This window comes from Myxine glutinosa, chromosome 5, assembly GCF_964187855.1.
Source record: "Myxine glutinosa chromosome 5, kmMyxGlut1.1, whole genome shotgun sequence".
Classification (NCBI taxonomy): Eukaryota; Metazoa; Chordata; class Myxini; order Myxiniformes; family Myxinidae; genus Myxine; species Myxine glutinosa.
Genome location: NC_136265.1, coordinates 170174996 through 170198960, shown reverse-complemented (window position 1 = coordinate 170198960; position 23965 = coordinate 170174996). Strand labels below are relative to the sequence as shown.

Sequence of the window (23965 nt, the reverse complement as noted above, 5' to 3'; positions counted from 1 at the left end):
CAACAGCTTTATTCTACTGAATCAACCCCCCCACCCCCCCCCCTGGCCCCCAAATCCCCCTTTCTTTCTTAATTTACCTCCTCCACAGTCAATCTGCACAAGTAATATGTATATGGACAATCAATTTTTTCTGCATTGGTTTTATTTGTACAATGGGGAAAATAAGCATGCATTAACAGAGAAATATAGTTTTGTCATCAAATAATTACTTTTTGCCCTCTGATGCTCAATTAATTGACCAGTGATCGCCAATATTAACCAAAGTGGATTTTTAGCAAATGCATTGCTTCCACACTATGTGGATGTGAGAATGAGTATAATCTTTGCACAGGAATCTTCTTCATCACCCTCAATGATTGGAGGGGTAAGGGGGAATGCCAAGTTTGCTTAAAGTCCAAATTAGCAATCTTCCATCCGGATGTGCTGCCGATCTCGGAAACCCACGATAACGGAAACGTCAACACAGCGGGCTCACCTCTCCTGTGACAAGGTACTTCCCACATGGTGAAAATGCCACGGCAGTGATGGTTTTCCTGAAAATACAAATGACATTACGTGTCATACAAACAGGCTCTCGCCAAACCACCAAAAGGACGCATCATTCGCCAGCTTTATTCAATTATTGCACCACATGGGTTAATCCGGGCACAATTTGATCACATCTAGCCTTGAGAATAATGGAGAGGAACATGTGTGACAAGAATAACATTGTAACATTCTGATAAGATAATCTCGAAATTTACGGAGAATGCAAATCAGAGGCAGTGAATCTCTAAGGAATACAGCAATAAATCATATATGATGTCCATCGAGAGCAGAACAACAACGCATTCTTTGTGGCTGCATCACAAATGTTGAATATCTTTGTGTCCCAAAAATACTCATGTCTGAGGTGTCAATCCTGGGTCTGAATCCAGACCCGTCTAAAACTGCATCCTGGCGTCTCGCAGGCAGGGTGAGGCATTGATGTGTGTGCCGTCCCTCGGATGGACATTGAACTGGGTGTCCCGGCCGTCAGCATTAGTTGGTATACGTTAAATATCCCACGGTGTCTTTCATAAAGAGTACGCAAGCTATCACCGATACCATGAACAAATTACAAATTCCTGCTCCAGACTATTTCGTCGAATGTCAGGGCAGGCCCGCTGGTTGTGAAAGACTCGAGCCAAAATTTCACCGGCCGATCCCATGAGAAGGTTAGGAATAATTGTGACAATGGAAGAACAACAAGAACAACAAACCTTTGTGAACGAAAAGATACATCTTCAAAAAAACAAGACAAGAAGAAACGATTTCACATCAAATATTGTAAGAATTTGCTTTAGGAACTAAAGAATATTGTGTTGCATACAACAATATATTTAGTTAAATTATTTAAACCTATAGGTCTCGGTCTCTCTCGATCTCCCTGTCCTCTCCTGTGGAAGCTTGAATACAGAAAACAAATAAACATTCATACTGATCTATTGGCTCACACATTTCCGACCTGATCCAAATTCGCTCTGGAGGTAGCAGTTATAGAAACCCCATAGGGGCTCTTATGGCAATTATAGACCAGCAATGGGTCTGAGGAAGCAAAGAGGAAAGTACCAAACTTTGCCAGAGTCCTCATCCACCACCGTTGCCACTGCATTGGACAGTGCCCACGAGACTGAAGGAAGAAGGTCTTTATAAACTTCCCAGCCAAAAAGAGAAGACACAATTCCCTTAAGATCGACTTACCATCCTAATAACGTCTCCAACAAAGGGTGTATGTAGTAGAATGCTGTGAGATCTGCCCCACCGAATGGCTCCGTAATTTAGCCAATGCTTACTTGTCGGTTCCACTTGACCATACCTGATTAAGTGAGCAAGTACACATCAAAGGTACGTGTCACAATTGGCATCGCCAACCTACCGGAAAAGTAACGTGTGTAGTATTGAAGGTCTTGCAAAAATTGGCAGTATTAATCGGCGTTCGTGGTTGACTATATCAACCTGCTGGACCGCTGAGTTATCCGTGGCCTGGTGGCCTCGGGTCCTGAGGTCAGCGATCAGGTACGAGGAACCCCATCACGGTAACCCCTGAATCCCAGTGCTGTAACAATATTTTCAGTTTCTAGCTCGACGATAAAGTTGACATGGGCTGTTGAAGCCATAACTATGTCCTTCAGTCAGTCCATCCTTCCTTCCTTCCTTCCTTCCTTCCATCAGTTAGGCAGTCAGGCAGTGGGTCAATTAACAATTTTTGTTTTTTCCCTACTCCTCCAAGGCGGCTCAATGAATCGTTCTGAAACTTGACATCACGATTCATGGCATCAATGCACAAACACTAATGAAGCCCTTCGATCCAGGTGGTGAGATAATTAGCTAATTAACTCAAAATGTAATCGATGTTTGTATGTCCATCACATATCGTGAGATTCCATCATCGACGCCTCCTAGTTATTTAATTTTAACCTCAATTTTATTTGATCTTAATCATTATTTAATTCAATCTCTGAATTAAAATTTAACCTCTTAATGTCATTCATACCCTCCTGCTTTGAATAGCAGGAAAGAAACAGGGAGGAGAAGACAGAGTTGGGGAGGTGGGGTAGAGAGGGGACAGCACTTTTCGTCTCTTTAGACCCATTTAGACTCCTTAAGACCATATAGAACACTAAAAACCCTTTATAACCCTAAGACCCTTTAAAACCCCAAGACCCTTTCAAAGCCCAAGACCCTTTCAAAGCCCAAGTCCTTTTGGAACCCCAAGACCCTTTAACACTTAATGCACCATGACTGTGACCGCCCTCCATCGGGCGATGAGCGTCTGTCCCACTTGGGACTATTCATTGCAAATACTTACTCATGTTATTATAATAAACAAGATCGACCGCACTGTGATCACAATCTGCACCAAAAGCCTGGAACGGCCTGATTGGGAAACACGCATTTAATGCGCTATTAAAACATTAACTTGACACTGTATTATTGCATGTGGGTGCTATGTTGGGTGGAGTCAAGCAACAAATGTAGGTTGTGTCAGGCAGATGTCCGACCAATGGGTACACATTTCAAAAATCAACCCCCAACAACAACCACAACAACAACAGCAACAATGCGAAGCTCTTGTAGACCTGTGACTAAAAATTATTATTTTTATCCATAAAAGAATATGTTTACCATCTGTATTATTAGAGCTATTACCGATACCCCATCGAGGGCCTCGTATACTGCGCTCATGTGTAACAAATAACGCTGTCAGGAATGCGTCTTCATATAAACAATGGTGCAATGACCCCTTTTAGAACATTTTTGATTTGGGCTCACTTTTCCAGCAACGCATCCTGAGTACTAAGTGAGGTGTTACTGGATAGTAAAACAATGTTCGGAGAACAAGGTTACAGCTGCTGTTCTCCACGTGTTAGAATGGCCACCCCAGAGTCCAAACTTGAGTCCCATCAAGGCCATGTGTGATTACCTGGAAACTGAGAAGAACAAGAGGAGCCCAACTAACCTTACAGAACTGTGGAATGTACTACAGGATACTTGGCACAATATTCCTGTAAGATTGCTTCATTCATATACAGGAAGCATGGGTAAAAGAGTGATGCCACCCAAGAAGGCAAAGGGAGGACACAAAGTGTTGACCGATACAATAAAAATGACACTTATTATTATTATTCACTTCAGCAGTTTGCTTCACCCATATTTATAAAGGCTGTTAATTTACAATAATAAACAAATACGACTGTTTTATCACTGATAATTTCATCAATTTACCCGAAAGGATGAATATCATTGGAATATATCCCTGTGCTTTTATTAAAACAACCACCTCAATTTTCAGGACCTAAGAGCTCTCATAAAGTTATGACCACTGCATTTCCACTATTATTATTAACGAGCAAAGGTACCTGGCGTTGCCTGGCAACTCACCCATTCTCCTCTCACCTCCCACCCCTCTCCCTCCCACCAATCCCGTCTCATCCCACCCCCACCCCTCTCCAGACTCCCACCCATTCCCTGCGACAGGTGGTGGCTCGTGTGTTTATAAGTTGTGAATTGTGAGAAAATGACTGCTTAAAATCCCTAGCAGCATGTATCATGGTAAAACAAGACCGAAAGTCTAACAGCAGCATAGCCGGGCTTGTAAAATATTATAAACCACAAACACACATGAATAGCTTTTTAAACAGTCGCTAATGCTGTTTATAACATTAAACAAAGAAATTTGGAGGAATCTAGACACCCGTTAGGTAAGTTTTACATACAGAACTGAGGGAAGATCTACTGTAATCTAGATTATACCCCACAATCGTTGGGTACGTACCGTTTTGTTGGAAGAGACGTAACGCCGATGCTTTCGATATTTGATGGTCATTTTAACAATCGGTTTGTTTGTGTTTCACACTGAATGAAAAACGTAAAGATAGAGCATGGCGATTGTGATATATCACAGGTTCGACGATATGTGCGGCATATAAATCAAAATGGCGGTGTGTGGAGAGTCAGCCGTACTGCCGTAATGACATCAGACGTAATCACATCACCCTGTCATGTGACCAGATCCTCCTCTGATTGGTATACGTTTGATGGGACATACATACATGCATACATACAGACGGACAAACACTGTTCTAAATGGCTTTTCCCGATGGGCTACGCCATAATATAAATGATATACCTATAAAGTTTTGGCGCTGTCCAACCTTGGGAGCTTCGAGGAGTAGCGTCACAAACAAACAAACGCCTCATTCGCTTTTATATAGAAGATAACATCACTTCAAGTTCCTGATGAAATGAAATAACATTGATAATAATTGCATTTTTGACTTGCATTTGGTAGGGAGGTTTGAGGGGAAGCGGGGGACGGGGGACTAGAGGGAGGTGGTCCCGCCTGCCAGAATTAATGTACATGATTGAATGAAATGGGGTACGGTAAAACAGCACGTTCAAACAGGATAGCAATACTACCCGTCGCTTTCAAACAGCACATACCATTTTTAGAGATAATAACATGGGAGACTCGAACACTCATCTCTATACTAACTGGATAGGATGCCTCACGTCAATTGGTCGGGCCACAGGAAGCGCTCCATTCACCATATTCCTTCTCCCACAACACAAAGAAATCTCATTTGCACCAATACAAATACTTGCTTCAACATGCATATTTGCTATGAAAATTCCACCTTCATACTTGATTTTTCTCCTTTCCCACTTGATTTTATTCCATTCAGACTTCATTTTAGTCGATTTCCAGGTTGAAAAAAGCATCGTTATAGTATTTATGAAATGCCATCGTGTGCTGCTTATGGATGTAAAAATGAGGCGGTCATGGTAGGTGTCATTCACCTTAGTTACTAACAGTCCAAATCATTCGTTTTGGGAACTCATGGGAGAGAAAATGGTTCAAAATGAGCTTCCCCTCCTATCAAGTTTTAGTATATAGATCAGTGGACTCAAACTGAGGCTGCCGCCCTTTGTACCCGCTCACTCAGAGGTGAGGGTTACATTTTAAACTTTTCTCAGAATTAACTAAGACAACGGAACACTCGTTTATATATATCTACTTCGTTTACTTTATCACCATAACATTTTCTAGCATGTCAATTTGTAATTTTATTTTCAAAAATGACAAAATAAGTCAATTACATCACTGTTGACTGTATCGCGATGGCTTACAAACATCGTTTGATAAAGAACAGCTGGCTTGGCAGGCGATTAGCGATGTATACAGCGATTCCTAGGTATGAAGATCAGTGATCAGTGCTTCATAGGTACGAATCTCTATTGTACAGAAAATGTTACGACCTGTTCCAAGGCAAAGCATTTTTTAATTGGCCAAAACGAAATGGCAGATTAAGACCCCTGTAAGGTGAACGTGAGCTGACCAAAGGTAAAACCTGTCTTTGTTTTAATTTAATAAGACCGTTAATTATCTTCAAAAGGGGTATTTAAATGTACCCAAACACCTAGTTTTCACTCATGCACTCCCTTGGAGCTCCCTTAGTATGCATGCAAAGTTTTGGGCTGCTAGGTTTCACGGTTTTGCTGTTATGGAGGAGGCACACACACACTGAATGATAGACATTTATTATATTGTCGTGTCCCTGGGGTCAAGACCTCAAAAGGACGAATGACCAAAACTAGCTCAACTCCGAGACGTATACCCAACTTGGCGGTATTATCTTTTCGCGTGCACGGGAGGGCGCGAGGCCTTATCTGATCGGGAACACGGGCAGGGGTTAATCCAAACCCACAAACACAAAGACGGGACAGCAAAATCCACAATGCAAGAAAAGTAAGATTTGACAAATAATGTTTAATGAAAATAAATGCAAATAACAATGAAAGGTGAGGTAAAAACTAAAATTTCCAATTGAGACGTCTCCACTGGACTCGTATACAAACCAGGGAAAAACAAAAGTAAAAGAAAATAAATAATACTTTGGTAATCGGCCGGCACTCGGATTTGCGTCCCCAAATGGCTGGTAAGGCTTGCCGGTCACTCGTCCCCTTCAAACCACTGCGTGGGAAATGCACAAAATGGCGCGGAGTCGTGCTCCTCGATGTCCAGAGGAAACACGACGCGGACCCAGTCCACCGCTGACGTCAATCCTGTGTCTTGTAGTTCTGACTGTCCCGAACTGCTGTTTCTCACCAGCCCTTTCCCAAGAGCACACACGAACTAAAGACCACACGCCCACGACCAAGCTGGAACAAGAAGGAAATGCGACTGCCCACTTTCAAAGCCAGGACCATAAGAGCAAGATGGCGCGACCGCGTCTTTTCCCTTCGCTCTCGAATGTTCCACGATGACGTCACACTATCTGTCCAATCACCGAGCGCGACTCAATCATGAAGGCCGGGGCGTGGCATCCCCGTTACGAGTCGTCGGGGGGGGGGGAGGGGGGGGGGGCTGAGTCTAATCTCTCTTCGGGAATGTTCGGATGACATCGAAGGCCGTGAGGCAGGATTTACGTGCCGATCGGCAAATGTACCTGGTCTGTCAGACTTGGCGGCGTGGTGAGTGAATTAGTCCATTTACAGTGCTATTGTTGTAGTTAGTGTAATGGTGGCACTTTTTGATGCAATAACAACAAAGGGAAAAATTACAGGGCAATTACACACTGGGGTTTATCCTTAAGCCCTACCTAACTAGCCTTGCTCCACCCCTTGTATGGAGACACATATACTTATTATACTATCTTATTCTATACAGAGCCCCTACTTAATTACATCGAGGTGGGTTCTTCTTCACGACACTCGGAGCATGCCAATTTATACGATTCTATCTCTACTACGGTATTCCTTCGTTTACCCCACACAAACGTAACAATATGTATGAATTATAGAATGTACCATCTGCACTCTCACTGGCAAACTATACAGAGGAAAAAGCACGAACACTGGGTGATCATGAACACCGACTGAATGTGAGGAATGACAGTGCAGATGTTACGAAACAAACATCTCAACACTTTTCCCTGCTATTGCTATGCCACCCAACAAACCATCAATTGAACTGCTTATAAACTCGGCATGTAAGCACCTTAGATACCGTCCCTTTGAACTTTGACCCCTGACCTTCGATCCGATCCCTCTATCCACATTTATTTATTTATTATTGATCCCTTTCCTTACCCACATTTTTCTTATATTTATTTCCCAAGGAAGGCCTAACACTCAAATTTCCATGTGGGTTGACATAATCTTAACCCTTAGTTGATCCATTCCTCCAAAGCCTTACTCTTTGGAAAGAATCCACGACACCTCATGAATAGTGTTAAAATTGAAAATAGAACAGCATGCATGACAATCTCTCAATATAATGATATGCTCCACAATGCATTACCCCAGCTGGCACAGCATAAACCTCTGAGGTTAGAGTAATTGCACCAGAAATCAAATCTGGTAACAGGTAGTACAGAAGTCAATGTACTACGCACTGAGCTTTCATGCGAACCTGGCCTATAATATTGCACCATTGTAACCAATGTTATAATGTAGCAGCAACACCATACCGAAACAAAGTATAACAACTGAGCATTAAAAATTCATTTTTAAAATTAAAAATTTGACGCATGATTAACGCATTAAAACGCATTTTAAATTCAGCTTTGCTTTGTTGTTGGAAGGATTCAAACTTAAATGTGAAAGCACTACAGCTATAGTAACGCTCCAGGTTAAATGTTAAGGCACCGGTCTGAAGACCACTTGTGAACCACTTGTGGTCTTCATCCAGGAATATCGTTGAGGGGTAGAAGGTGGAAGAACAGTGAAGAGAAGAGAGGATGTCAATATCTCGTGTGTGTAGTAAACGGTGAGACCTGTGTCACATTTTTGTCTTTCGTCATCAACTTACCTTATGTATTGCGTTGTGATGAGTCGTGCGTGTAGACAGTTGTATCTGTTTTATCCTTGGGTGTGTGTGTTCTTCTATACATGCGTGTGCTTATGCGCTTTAACGTGTTATGCTGAAGGGGTCAAAACATTAATGTAGAATGGGGCCCAGGTGATGATGAAGACAGTCGAATACTGTAATCAACAGTTGTTACTTTTGATACACAACTATTTAAAGTTTCGCAACTTAACCCGTCTAATGCTCTAAACTAAGCCAACTAATGCAAAGAAGCAAGGCAGTCCATGAAACTTCTCTTTAGAATGATTTGGGTTAACAACTTTTGAGCTGCTTGACACAAGACTTTCTAATCTAATAAATCTGGAAAATATTGTGCATTGTGAAGGATGGAGACATTTTTCATGTTATCCTCGTATATGAGAACTATATGGATGATAAGTAACCATTTTGCTCAGATGTAGCATACTAAACTAGCCCGCTACCCACCCCTGATTTTTCACTTATCTGACCTATAAATACCCTGGTGTTGGGCTAGCGGCTAGGGTGTCGGCTTAGGATCCTAGGATCCTGGGTTCGAATCCCGGTCGATCGCTGAATTAACGCCAGGGGGGTTGACTCAGCCTGTCATCCTTCCGAGGTCGGCTAATTGAGTACCAGTTCACTGGTAATTCCCTGTTTGTCGTTAAAGGCGGCAAAAAGGGTTGGCGTCAGGAAGGGCATCCGGCCGTAAAACATTGCTTCAAAGAGGGGACCAAAAAACAACAACCACGGTCCCCGAAAAAGGCCACACCCCGCTTTGCGGGGAAAAATGGCCTCTAAAGGTGGTTATATATTTTTTTATAACTTAACCCCAACTGAAGTGGATGATTTTGGGCTTTCCCTGACTGATCTGAGCCATGATGGTCTGATGAACTCAGTGCAGCTAGGGTTAAACACAGGTGCAGTTAGGGTCTTGAATATTGTTGTACAAGTACCATTACAGACACATTAAATGTTCATTTAATGCTCAAGTGTTTTTTTTACCAGAATTACTCCAAAATTACAGATCCATAAATTATAGATTTTTCCAGGATCACTGCTCACCTCCACTAATTTGTTCCCCTCCCCCCCCCCCCCCCCCCCCCATCTGTGGAACCAACTTCCACATCCTCTTCAATTTCATTCTTCCCTCCAGATCTTCAAGACAGCTCTTCACCACCATCTCATATGGTCCCCAATCCAAAGCCATGATCATTTCTACCCTTGTGAACCCACCCCGAACCCTCCTCCTTCCAAATTTCAAGTTTTCCCTTCTGTATCCATCCTGTCCACCCCATGCATCCTTTCCTGACCCCATTTCTCCCCACACCCATTGTTTGTCCAAATCTCCCTCTATTTTATCCTTGAACCCTGCTGTTGGTTCGTTCTGGGACCGGAATCCTGAAGGGTTTACAGATGTGCCAGTGGATTACTCTACAGACATTGTCATGTAGCGGCTACCGCTGGGTATACACAATCGCCTTGCACCTACCGAGGACGCGGAGCGATCACCATGCCGGGCTCGTCCAGGACGCCCGGGCATGCCCGCTCTCGACTTGCCAGGCCTCGTCCGGGACGCCCGGGCATGCCCAGACACGCCCGGGCATGCCCGCTCTCGACTTGCCAGGCCTCGTCCAGGACGCCCGGGCACGCCCCCTCTCGCCTTTCCCGGGCAAACGCTCCGGGATAATGTGTATATATATTGCTGCCCGATAAACGGGCTTTTCAGAGTACCCGAGTTGATTTGACACAATAAAGAAACTCGGACGAATTCCAGCTTTTTGTCGCGTCCATTCTTCCGATTTACGTTGGAGCACAGCTCCTACAGTCATGTCATTCTGTGTATAACTGTTCTGACATGAGTTGTGTTGTTTTTTACATCCTGAAAGGAGGTGACTGGTACTTTCTGTAGTAAATGGCAGTAGTCTCTATCCGCATGTGTCTTTCTCTTTCTCTTTCTCTGTCTCTTTCTCTTTCTCTTTCTCTGTCTGTTTGTCTTTCTCTGTCTGTCTGTCTTTCTCTGTCTGTCTGTCTTTCTCTGTCTGTCTGTCTTTCTGTCTGTTTTTCTCTGTCTGTCTGTCTGTCTCTCTCTCTTTCTCTGTCTGTCTGTCTCTCTCTCTTTCTCTGTCCGTCTCTCTTTCTCTGTCCGTCTCTCTTTCTCTGTCTGTCTCTCTTTCTCTGTCCGTCTCTCTTTCTCTGTCCGTCTCTCTTTCTCTGTCCGTCTCTCTTTCTCTGTCCGTCTCTCTTTCTCTGTCCGTCTCTCTTTCTCTGTCCGTCTCTCTTTCTCTGTCCGTCTCTCTTTCTCTGTCTCTCTTTCTCTGTCTGTCTCTGTCTGTCTCTGTCTGTGTCTCTACTGTTCCTTCTGCTCTGTTGCATCCTGATCCGCTCAGTGGTTTAGTTCTTCCACGAGCCTCGACCTTGCATATACAAATACATAGAAAAGCAATTGCTGTTCAATATAATCGATTAGGTTGGTTCGATAGTTCGTGCCTGAGAAAGTACATGTCGTTATCAGTCCAATCGCTCCGATGCAGTGCCATGAGGCTGAGAATATAATACGAATGACAGGTTTCACATTCCTGCAGCTACCAGATCAAGGTGAGGGAGGCATTGCAGACTCCGGGTCCTTTGCATCAGGGCTGGAACTGCTGAGGGATCAATTGGGTGATTGTTTGCTCGGGGAATGCTTTGAAAAACGAGTGGCTCTGCCGAGAAATAAAACAACATGCGTACTATTCAGGAATGATTGTTGGTAAACTCGCCAGAAGCCTGCGTCCTGCCTCGAGGTAATTCCTTCCATTTTCCAAAATTATTGCTACAGATGTGAATCAAGACACACATCGTACGAGGTCGATCCGTGGCGGTAGTTTACAGCCCAGCAGAACAAAGCACAGGGAGTTGCATCGTTGCACTCCGCATTTGGCATCGAGATCGACGATAGAGAAAAGGCGGTAAAAGAACCGCAGCAGGCCCCATTCTGAGCACCACAGCGGGATAGAAGATCCGGACACGAGGAACGCTCGGGGATGGAGGACGGCCATTTTACATCTTTTAACGGACTCGAGCTAATCTTGGTTTGCGTTTTGAGGGTCGGTCATCGACTTGTGATACATCGTTACGATACATACACAACAAATACATTGTTGGAGGGAGGGAGAGGTGAGGCTATGAATTTTGGGGAGGACAGGAAAGGAAAATGTGGAGTAGGGAGTTGGGAAGAAAAGGGAGAGGAGATTAAAATGAGACAGATGGAAGAATTTATGGAGAAGGAAAACAAAACCAGACTCCGTGGCAAATGGTTAGAACGTCCGCTGTGCGTTTGGGAGGTCAGTGGTTCAAAGCGCATCCGAGTCCTGCCAAAATCTTTAATAAACGGTATGTGTTGCTCAGCATTTTAAAGGGATAGAGCACAGACAAACATCGATAGGTTGGCAAACATTCCCCAGGATCGATGGGCCTCATGGCCTCCTGCGTCGAAGTTCTCCGTAAGATAAATCATATGATTATTATTATTATTACAAAAGGCAGCGGAGGGGTTAAAATTCCAACCATTTTTACCTTTACCACCTGATAAATGTTTTCAAGCGGTTATGTGTTTGTTTGTGCGTTCGTACGTTATTCTTTCACGGCCGAACCGTAATCACCTCGAGGCCTCAAATTTTGGGTGCCGATAGCTCAGGATCCGGGAAGGTTTGTTGGCCTCGACATCCATTTTGAGGCCACCGAAGGTCACGACAAAGTGAATACTGGGATGTGGGTCAGGCAGTGCTGCCGCCGGTCCACAGGCAAAAGGTGAGCACCATGAGGCCAATAACTCCATGTCCGTTCAATGTCCGACACGTCCTGACACCATCACCGTGAGAAGCCCACCCGGTCGGGCAGTGCCGGTAGCCTGTGCTAGTGCCATATAAATAGCCCCTTAGTCCTTGTACAGGAAGAGAAATCACTTTATGACACAAAACTCCAACGAAAATGATTCCTGCCTGTTAAGGCAGTACTCCCACAATGCAACGCGATAAGTTACTCCGTTTAGAAACTAGTTGTTATTTATATCGTCAAAGTTAAAAACGATGCGCAAACAAACTGTTTGTGTGGCTATTATAACAAAGCTATCGAGTCTACATAAACAAAACGAATAGGGGCAATACGCCTGGGCGCTCACCTGGTACAATAAAGCCATACACCACACTGACTACAGGTATTTTAAACAGTATCACGGTATTTTAAACCTATTTCAATGGTTGCTCGAAGACAGGGCAGCATGTACAATCATACTAACGTAATCATAACAGTTTAAACAAAAAAAATACCTATTTTGTGGGGCAACTCCCCCACCCCTTGTACCTCCTCATACCCCAATTTTTCTCATGCCAGGAACAAACGTTGGCACATCACAGGTGGTGAAGGTTGTCGTAAAGCTTCATCGGAATTGAGTGTGTTGTTTCTGAGAAGAAAGCAAATACCTATTTGGGTGGTGAGGGGGGGCAATCCCCCTTGTAGACCCTCATTGGGCCCAATTTTTTTTAATGCCGTGAACAAACTTAGGTACAACACAGGTGATTAAGGTTGTAGTCAAGTTTCATCAGAATTGTGTGTGTAGTTTCTGATAAGAAAGCCAATACCAATTTGGGGGGGTGGGGGGGGCAATCCCCCTTGTAGACCCTCATTGGGCCCAATTTTTTTTAATGCCGTGAACAAACTTAGGTACAACACAGGTGATTAAGGTTGTAGTCAAGTTTCATCAGAATTGTGTGTGTAGTTTCTGATAAGAAAGCCAATACCAATTTGGGGGGGTGGGGGGGGCAATCCCCCTTGTAGACCCTCATTGGGCCCAATTTTTTTAATGCCGTGAACAAACTTAGGTACAACGTGGGTGATTAAGGTTGTAGTCAAGTTTCATCAGAATTGTGTGTGTAGTTTCTGATAAAAAAGCCAATACCAATTTGGGGGGGGGGGGCAATCCCCCTTGTAGACCCTCATTGGGCCCAATTTTTTTAATGCCGTGAACAAACTTAGGTACAACACGGGTGATTAAGGTTGTAGTCAAGTTTCATCAGAATTGTGTGTGTAGTTTCCGATAAGAAAGCAAATACCAATTTTGGGGAGCAGGGGAGGGGGGCAATCCCCCTTGTAGACCCTCATTTGGCCCAATTTTTTTAATGCAGTGAACAAACTTAGGTACAACGTGGGTGATGAAGGTTGTAGTCAAGTTTCATCAGAATTGTGTGTGTAGTTTCTAAGAAAGCAAATACCAATTTTGGGGGGCAGGGGGGCAATCCCCCTTGTAGATCCTCATTGGGAAAAAATTTTAATGCCGTGAACAAACTTAGGTACAACACAGGTGATTAAGGTTGTAGTCAAGTTTCATCAGAATTGTGCGTGTAGTTTCTGATAAGAAAGCAAATACCAATTTGGGGGGGGGGGGGCAATCCCCCTTGTAGACCCTCATTGGGCCCAATTTTTTTAATGCCGTGAACAAACTTAGGTACAACACAGGTGATTAAGGTTGTAGTCAAGTTTCATCAGAATTGTGCGTGTAGTTTCCGATAAGAAAGCAAATACCAATTTTGGGGGGGCAACCAGAACTGAAGAGAAACGGTCTTTTACGTCTACCAATGACCAGTCCTGGTCGAAGAATCCTCCAGCTCAACGTGTTTCCAGGGGACGGCACGCATATTGATGCCTCGCGCTGCCTGCGCAACACCAGGAAGACAGTTTATAGCTGGGCTGAGATTCGAACCCAGGATAGACTGCTTGGAGTCGAGAGTGCGTACCTCCAGGTGCTCCTGCCTGCCTTTAATTGAACAAACACAAAGGCCGAATTGAATATTTACCTTGATTTCCGAAACTACCTTCATGGTTTTATACATTATTTTAACGCCCACATTCCCCAGAATATTATACCTGGATATCTAAAGTGCTGGTCACATGACAGTCCTTGGGACAGTACCAACCCTTCCTATACAATATACATCCACGATTATCAATATCCTGAATCCATCAAGCCTGATGAGAAAATAACGCACAAAAGACCAGAACCCATGCCACCTGGAGGTTAATGTTTTCATTGCCAATCTCCACCTGGAGGTCGGCAATAAAAAATTATTAAATAACTACACTGTCTGAGATATACTCCAAGGATTTCTCCAAATGAAACATTTATCGCGGACAACATTTCTGGAACAAAACGTACTTCGTCCCATCGGCGTGAAAAGGCCTTTTATATTTTCCAAAGTCCAATGTTGTGAGCCAATCAGAAACCCTTCCCTTTGAGTTTTAGCAGCTCTTCGTCGTTCTTTGGGCACGGGCCACGTTTCAAGTGCATGGACTATTATGAATGCTTACACCACTGGTGTCACCATCGGCATCACGGTGTAAACAAAAGCCATGGACAACGATGGCCGAACACGAGAACATCCAAGCAAGTGTTGATGAAAAACTCAGGTATTGATCCAGAACCTAAACAGGTATCACCATCACCGCACCTACAAATCCACGCTTTCTGTATTCCATGTATCATCTGTTGTTGTAGAAACATTTAGAAACGCATGAAAAGCAACATCAAAAACAAGACCAAGCTGATGTTCCCTGCACTGGCATGCTACATACAAACAACATGGAGTGCGTGTATGCATCCTGCAGGTCTTTTCAACAAAATCATCAAAAGGATGCTCATTAACCATCATTTTGCCCTACCCCTCTAACCTCCCCCCCTTTCCCCCCAATTCTTCAAACCACATGCTCATTCTTATTCCTTTTAACTATGCAAGCTTACAATCGGGTTTTATTTATAAACATTATTTATGAATCTGATGTTGCTCTGAATCTGATTATTTATGAAACACTCTGGTGTTGGGCTAGCGGCTAGGGTGCCGGCTTAGGATCCTGGGTTCGAATCCTGGTCGATCGCTGAATTAACGCCAGGGGGGTTGACTCAGCCTGTCATCCTTCCGAGGTCGGCTAATTGAGTACCAGTTCACTGGTAATTCCCTGCTTGTCGTTAAAGGCGGCAAAAAGGGTTGGCGGCAGGAAGGGCATCCGGCCGTAAAACATTGCTTCAAAAAGGGGACCGAAAAACAACAACAACCACGGTGCCCGAAAAAGGCCAACCCCCGCTTTGCGGGGAAAAATGGCCTCTAAAGGTGGTTTTTTTTATTTTTATGAATCTGATCCACACCCACAATGTTCTCCACTCACCCATATTCTTTCCCACATCCCTAATTTGGCCCAACTCTCCCTCCATTTGGTCCTTCATCCCCGCTGTTGATGTGTTCCCCCCTCTCTTTCTACTTTGTTCTGTTTCCCCCCTCTGTACCTTTTATTCTGTTACATCCTGATCTGTTCAATGTTCTAGCGCCTCCATGAGCCTCGACAATGCATACAAAAAAAAAAAAAAATTATGACAATGATAATTTTTTTTTAAACCTTGATCTCGAGCCTGGGGGAAAACATCAACTCAGACATGAGAATGCAAATAGACTTTTAAAAACTTTTGTTTTGTCATCTGTCATTACATCCAAATAAAAGTACGACGGGCCGGTCAAACCACATCTTTCCACCGTGGTTAATGGAACCCTGACAAACGTCAAACAACATCAAACCCCATCTGGAAAGATCCACGTGACACACTCTTGGTGACCAACCAATGGTGTTTGACATGCCAGTGAAACCGAGAAGATGTTTGTGTGCGCACGCGTGCCTGGGGCAAAAAAGAAAAATAAATAAAAATGATCGAATTCGAGAAGCCAGCTCAACTTGTGACAACACGAGTCTTCGCAGCGGACATTTTGTAAAACACTGTCAAGAAAAGAAAAGGAAATAAATTTTCAGGCCAATACTGAGGATCGACATGACCGTTTGGTTCAGGAGTGCAGCGGTAATGGGGTAGTTCACCGTTTCTAAAAGAAGAACGGTCAATCGAAAAGTAAAGGGACCACTGTTGTCAAATTGTGACAATCACATGCGTATTAAAACCATCGGCGTGTAGACATATGCACACCATTTTGATATGGCACGAGTCCCTGGGAGTGATATTCAGCTGGCATTTTCCATTGTCGAAATGGGGGTGAGGCCTAATGGCACCAAGCTGCTGCTGCCCCACCTTTTGTGCAATACTCCTCCACTGCCCTCTATCCCCAGCCAACTCCCTCCACTCTCCCATCTTACTTACACACTCCCCGACACAATTTTCCCATCTCAGCCAAGGTCAACCTCCTTCCCTCCTACCTCACTCCCCCGACCCATCCACTTTCTTTTTGCCATTCTCTCTTCCTCCATCTGCACCAGGTAAACAACCCACCTCAGATGGCTCTTTACCGATCACTATCAAGCTCATCTTCACATCGATCCCCTCCCTCAGTTCACCCATCCTTCGTCGATCTACCCTTCACTTCTGAGCCAATTGCTTTTGCAGGCTCTGCTGTTACCTCCGCCACATTATGTTTTCACCCATCTGCTTGTTTTGTCTGTAAACAGTAGATCTCAAAAGGTTATGGACGAATTCCAACTAAAGTTGGTGGATACGTTGGGTGTGTGACAACAAGGACAAATTGATTAGATTTTGGTGAAGATCCACATTCAGATCCTATAATGTTAAGTGATTCTTCACCATTGAGAGATCGGGCCAAAACAATATATAGCACGATATCTCAAAAGGTTGTGGAATGTATCGGACAAAACTTGGTGGACCGGTTGGGTGTGCGACGACGACAACCCGATCCGATAATTTTTTAAGTGATTCTTCAACATTGAGAAATGGGGCCAAAACAACATACAGCACGATATTTCAAATAGTTGTGGACGGATTAGGACAAAACTTGGTGGATGAATTGGGGAGGTGACATGAAGATACAGATTCGATTTTGGTTAAAGTGCAGATGCAGATCCAGCCTATCAGTGGGCTACAAAACAAACTGTTTGGCCTGTCGGAGGTACGCACTCTACCGAGTGTTGTTCTCATTGATTCTCTGTTAGTGCCACTCCCCCAGGCCGTAATGGTAGGCCGTTATTACACAAAACCCCAGAACCTTCCATTTCAATTTCCTTTATATTTTTCTGCCCCCCCCCCCCCACCCCTTTCACCCCCCATTATATCCCTGCACATGCACATGGAGTGGCCTCTTCTACACCTCTGTCTCCGAACCTCTGTCACCGTTGTACCTTGATACTCAAAAATGCTTCACGGCCAGATCCTCTTCCCCTCGAAGCTGATGTTCAGTTCCTTTCTCTGCTTTCCGACCCACATTATCTCAGTCATCTCCAGGCTCATCCTCAATCCATGTCTTTCAGGCGCATCCTTCCACTCCTCAAACGCCTCCTGCATTCCCATCATTATTTCTGCAGAACATCCATCCATTTTTTCTTTTTTCATGGGTTGCCCTGTCGGTGTTCCGATCTAAATCCCTGGCTCACAAAGCAGTGAACCAAGGCAAAGAAACCCATACACCGTATATGTGTTTCGGTTCATCTTCTAATATCCTTGTGATCTCTGTAAAGTACATTGATGTCTATTAATGACTTTGTCTTGCAAATTAATGACCGATTTTTCATTTTCTACTTGCAGGTTACTGTGTACACAATCCTCGATGAGCCGAAGATCAATATAAAAGAATGCATTTGAAATAAACTCCAGACTGTTGTGACAATGTGACAACCACGCGTGACAATGGTAGAGTTGGTAGACAGTGTAGGAGCAAAGGGCGTACGCTTTAAGTCTCCCACAAGGCTTTTCTGCCGGTCTAGTTTCTCTGCTGTCTCAGCACCTATGACCCTCCCCAGTTCCTACGAGATCCACACGATCTTCCTGTAAACCCTCTCATGGTTCAACTCCCAAAATGCAGGCTACCTGCACAACCTCACCAGTTTGCTCATCATTTCTCCCGTGGGTGGGACAGTCTTATTGAGACGGTTCAATCACACTCTTCCCTCTGGGACAAACAGGTGGTGCACCTAGTGCCTGTACCCAAACTCGATGAGTTATCCTTCCGAGGTGAGTCCAAAGCTCATTACCTTACTTGTTTTATCCAACTCTTGACTCACTGTCACTACATTGCCATTTTTGGACCCTTTGCCAACTTGCATTTCCACAAGCTTTGACTTATTATGCAAAAAATAAATAAGTAAACAAGAAGACGTCATGCAGAGCACAATATTTACAAAATCCACCCCTCCCCCCCAAAAAAGGTGCCATGGATACATCAAATTGTCCATTTCAATAAGATTTTTTTTTTTAATTTTTTTTTTTTTTTAATGTATACTGAATCGAGGCTCGTAAAAGAGCTGACATTTACTTCACAAACAAATCAACCAGACAAACAAAATATATAAAAAGAGGGAGCGGAAGACAAGAGAAGGGGAAGCACACAAACACTCGAGAGCACACAACATTTAAGAGCAGGGAGATGTGTGGGAGGGAGAGGGCTTGGGGGGAGGAGGCGTGGGAACGGGGGGGGGGGGGGGGGTGGGAGAAGTATAAAACACAAGGACACCAAGGACTTCCAGGACAGGTTGGTATTTCAAAAGAGTGGAATTGGGGTGAAATTAGCAGGGAGAGAAAAGATCAAGGTTTTGGATGGGGGAAGATAAGAGATGGTGGTGAACAGCTGTTTTAAAGACCTGGAGGGTGGAGTGGGATTGAAGAGAGTGAGGGAGTTTGTTCCAGAGGCGGGAGAAAAGAGGAATGAAGGAGTGAAGGTGAGCAGAGAGTCTTGATTTTGGCAGTTTAACCATAAGAGGGTTGCAGGCAGATCTTGTGTGACCTGTAGGAATATTTGCTGGACAGAGCCCAGAGAGAGCTGGGGGGGGGCAAGGCCAGAGAGGAGTCCGTAGAAGACGGAAAGACCACCAACCTGCCTGCGGTGAGTGAGTGAGAGGCCCTTGGAGTTAGCTTCATCGCGGGAGATTCCAATGATTCTGAATGCTTTGATTTCAACAGCGTGAAGACGAGCTAGGTGTGAGGCAGGAGCACCAGCCCAGAGGGGAGAGCAGTATTCCATTGAGCTGCGGATGAAAGCCTTGTATGTGGTGAGGAGCTCAGGTGTGCCAAGGAAGGACTTCGCATGACGGAGGATGCCCAGTCGGCGACTGGCTTTGGAGGCCAGATTTGAAATGTGGTTTTCCCAGGAAAGATCATGGCAGATAGTGAGACCCAAAAGCTTGAGTGACAGAACTTCTTGGAGAGGATTATTCAGAAAGTGGATGGGAGGGTTGTCCAGTCGGTCTTTTCGGAGAGACATCGTAAGAGTGTGAGATTTGTCGGGATTGAAAGACATGTTCCACTTGTATGCCCAGTCTGTGATTTTGTCCAGGTCTGCAGAGAGTGAGGAGGCTGCAGACTGCCGATCTGAGGGATGAAGAATGGAGCGACAGAGAGTAGAGTCATCAGCAAAGAGATAGAGAGGATTTTCAAGAGAGTCAGAGAGATCATTGATAAATAAAATAAAAGAGAGATCATTGATGAAGACCAGAAAAAGCACAGGGCCCAGAACACTGCCTTGGGGAACTCCAGCCTGAACAGGAAGAGGAGATGAGAGAAACCCATTCAGGGCCACACGTTGACTACGACTAGAGAGGAAGTCCGCCAGCCATGCGTGGAGATTTCCATGGATACCAAAAGAGGAGAGTTTGGTGAGCAGAGCGGGGTGCCAGACCGTATCGAAGGCACGTGATATGTCAAGGGAGACAGCTCTAATTTCCTGTTTGGCATTGAGGACCTCCATCCATTGTTGAGACAGCAGAAGCAGCATGTCCAGAGTAGAGTGACCTGGTCTGAAACCAAATTGATGATCAGAGATCAAGCCATTGGAAAAGAGGAAAGATTTCATATCTGAAGCAATGATGGATTCCATGACTTTGCTGATAATTTGGAGAAGGCTGATTGGTCTGTAGTTGCTGGGATCTGTTTTTGCACCTTTTTTGTGCAAAGCGGTGATGTTGGCAGATTTCCAAGCAGATGGCAGATGACCTTGAGCAAAAGAGAGGGTGAAGAGAACAGAGAGAGGGAGTGAAAGAGCGGAAGAACAAGATTTTAGGACCCGTGGGCTGATGCAGTCAGGTCCAGTTGCAGAATCAGAGTCGAGGGTTGACAGAAACTTTTCCACCTTGTCAGGAGGAAAGGACACAGAGTCCAGGAGCAGCTGGGTACGATTGGGTACGGTGGGTACAGAGAGGGATGGGTTTGGGACACAAGATTTAGAGGCAAACACAGAGTTGAGGCATTCAGCTTATTCACGTGCGGAGTCAGCCGTGTGGCCGTTTGAGGTGAGTGAGGGGATGGAGGGGGAACAAACACCAGAAACAGATTTGACCAGACGCCACCAGGATTTGTAAGAGGGAGACAGATAGAGTTCTGTCCTGAGAACGGAGAGATATTGTTTCCTGGCTCTCCTGAGGGTGGACACACACTTGTTTCGGGCTTTGTGAAAGGAAAAAGAAATTTATAATCTTAATCAAAGTTCGGGTCAATCGGATTATAATTGATGATTTTTCAGATGAAAATTGATATTACAAGTTTGACCTTGCGTTGACCTATGACCTTTTGACCTCAAAAATAGTTAGATTCCAAATTCAGTTAGGCACTGTGCAATTGCTGTTTAATTTCCAAATTAATAAGATGAAACTTGATGATTTTAGAATTTCGATCTTGAGTTGAACTTTTGACCTCAAAAAAATAGTTGGTTTCTCAATTCAGTGAAGCACGATGCAATTGCTACTTAATGTTCAAGTCAATCAGATGAAAATTGATGGTTTTTCAGATGAAAAGTGATGATTTTGGAAGTTTGACTTTGAGTTGACCTTTGACCTTTTGACCTCAACCAATAGCTGGTTTCCCATTTTAGTGACAATATACAAATGCTGTTCAATTTTCAAGTCAATCAGATTTAAAATGACAATTTTAGAAACTTGACCTCAAGATGACCTTTGACCTCAAAATCAATAGGTTTCTTCATTATAACGACCTCTGCCAAATCTTCTTCTTCGAATTCGAATTCGAAAAGACAAAAATCTTCGATTTTACAAGTAGTCAGGTTCACTATGTCAATAAATTATATTTCGTTCAAAATCATGGTAGATTAACAAACCTATACATTTTTGGAAAGGTTATAGCATAAGGAAACTAAAAATCAATGTTTACATTTGGAGAGATACCTGTATGGCGGCCATTTTGGATTTTCAAAATGGCCACTGTAAAATACATATTTTGTTCTATTTCTGCCTCTAATTACCCTAAAAACTTTTAAAAATATACTAAACCTATATTTTCAGGGACAAGGAATCCAATGAAAGTATCAAATTAGTGCTATGGGGAATGGTAAGACACGAATCAAAGGTTTTGAATTGCAAAATACTGTCTTTATATTCGCGATAAGTTGCATAATCAAATACATGTTATCATTTTGTACAGGCAGTTAATAACATCAAAATGTGTCACAATAATTCATATCACCAAACATACACAGGCAGTCAGCAAAATCATATATATGTTGGAACCCATCTGTGGATCGGTCCCATCGGCCGATGGGTCTGACCCATCTGTGGATGCACGAGAAATGACAATGCAGACCCATCGGCCGATGGGTCTGCGCCATCTGCGGATGTGTTGTTCACCTTGAAGGAATGTGTTGACAGAATGGTGCTCTTCAATCAGGTACACAGTCATTGGAATTACATGTGGTAGGAATTTAACAGAGATGATTTTTAAATGTTTAACAGATTAAACCACATGTCACGGACTGCTTTATAAACATTTATGACATCAATTGCTTATTTTTAGGTTCAAATAAACATACTCATCCACCATTGATGCATAGGAAACACAGATGGGTTCACCTTCAAGGTGAACAACACATCCGCAGATGGCGCAGACCCATCGGCCGATGGGTCTGCATTGTCATTTCTCGTGCATCCACAGATGGGTCAGACCCATCGGCCGATGGGACCGATCCACAGATGGGTTCCAACATATACACATGCAGTCAGTATAACCACATCTACACAGGCAGTCAATGACAAAATATACACAGGCAGTCAATGGCATCAAACATACACGATTACAGAATATGCCATTTAGAGTTCGTCATCACTGTCCTGTGTGTCGTATCCGACAATATAGTCCGCATCGTTTTCACAGTCCGTTCCACACAAGCAAAGGTCGGTCAAATTGATTGGCAAATCGAATTGGTCGAATGGTCGATCGAATCGAATTCGATGAATCGAATCGAATCGAATCGATCGAATTGTCGAATGGTCGATCGAAGCGATTGGTCGAATGGTCGAATTGGTCGAATGGAATTGGTCGATTGGTCGAATTGGTCGAATTGGTCGAATCGAATTGGTCGGAATTGGCAAATGTAAACATTGATTTTCTGATTTTCCATGTAATAACGTTTCCAAAAATGTATAGGTTTGCTAATCTACCATGATTTTGAACGAAAAAACATAGTGAACCTGACTAAAGTAACAAGCGTTACGCCTAGGTCCCCCGTCGGTGAAGTGATGCGAGTTGACAAAGTGGAAGACGCAAGGCGGCCATCTTGGATTTTGACGTGGCGACCCAATTTTCAATAGCGTTCTTCCTTATGCCTAGTTACACCCACACACCAGATTAGAAGTTGGTACTTCGCTTGTTTTTCAAGATATTCCGCTCAAAAGGTTCAGACGTACATGGTGGTGGCCATCTTGGATTTTGATGTGGTGACCCAATTTTCAATACCGTTCTTCCTTATGTCGAGATACACCCACACACCAAATTAGAAGTTGGTACTTCGCTTATTTTTCAAGATATTCATCTCACAAGGTTCAGACATACATGGCATCAGACATACATGGCGGCGGCCATCTTGGATTTTGACGTGGGTTGCACCCACACACCAAATTCGAATGCGGTCATTCGCTTACGCACGCACGCATGCCCGCACGCACGGACACACGGACGGAGGGGAAAACCATAGTCCCCCTTTCGCTCCACGGTGCGACGGGGGACAATAAATGAAGCAAATGTTGTACATTACAGCAACATGAACAAGCCAAGGAAGTCATAATTTGCAAAACAATTTTACACCTACAGCTGAGAGAGAAATATGTCAAAGCGTTCCGCTTCATTCCTTTCTTACAGTTGTAATGGACAAGACAACGTTGGCATCGCACTACCCGCCATAAAAAGAGATCACCTTGCCATGCACACCCAGATCAATGACCAATGCGACCCTTACCTCGAAGCATTGAGTATGTGCGTTTGCTTGCGTTTCTTGGGATTCAGTAGAACAACCACACACCTGCAAGAGAGAAAGATAATACAAACAACGTCGTATAAAACTGGCATCAAGAATACAACAGCACAACAATCTCGTGCAAATAATCATTGATGCGTATTGTTTAGAAAGTAAACTTAAGGCTCGTCCAAAAGTTCACTGGTGCGAATGAAGAGAACGATCGTTTCGGAACGGGATGCCACGCACATCAACGAAACTTTTATATTTTTATGGTGGAATGTTTTATTTTTTTCTGGTTTCTTCCATTTCTACAACTTCTCGCTCACACTTTCCATTCCACCATCTAGATTTACCACCGAGGTGTTTCTTTTAAATTGGAACAAATAATCCCCAACTAAGAATGTCA

General features: G+C 43.9%; 2 protein-coding genes across 2 annotated transcripts in view; one reads left to right on the top strand and one right to left on the bottom strand.

Annotated features, from left to right (window-relative positions):
* The window catches only part of LOC137426749 (CB1 cannabinoid receptor-interacting protein 1), a 295939-nt gene that overhangs the window by 184496 nt on the left and 87478 nt on the right, over window positions 1–23965 (top strand). The gene's annotated exons all lie outside the window — the stretch shown is intronic.
* LOC144891981 (mitogen-activated protein kinase-binding protein 1-like) overlaps window positions 1–23965 on the bottom strand; it is a 121933-nt gene that overhangs the window by 80274 nt on the left and 17694 nt on the right. The window contains exons 3-4 of the mRNA XM_078777107.1: window positions 23560–23622; window positions 476–533 (exon numbers count right to left, since the gene is read on the bottom strand). Of these exons, the coding sequence (XP_078633233.1) occupies window positions 476–533; window positions 23560–23622 (121 nt within the window). The remainder of the gene's footprint in view (window positions 1–475; window positions 534–23559; window positions 23623–23965) is intronic.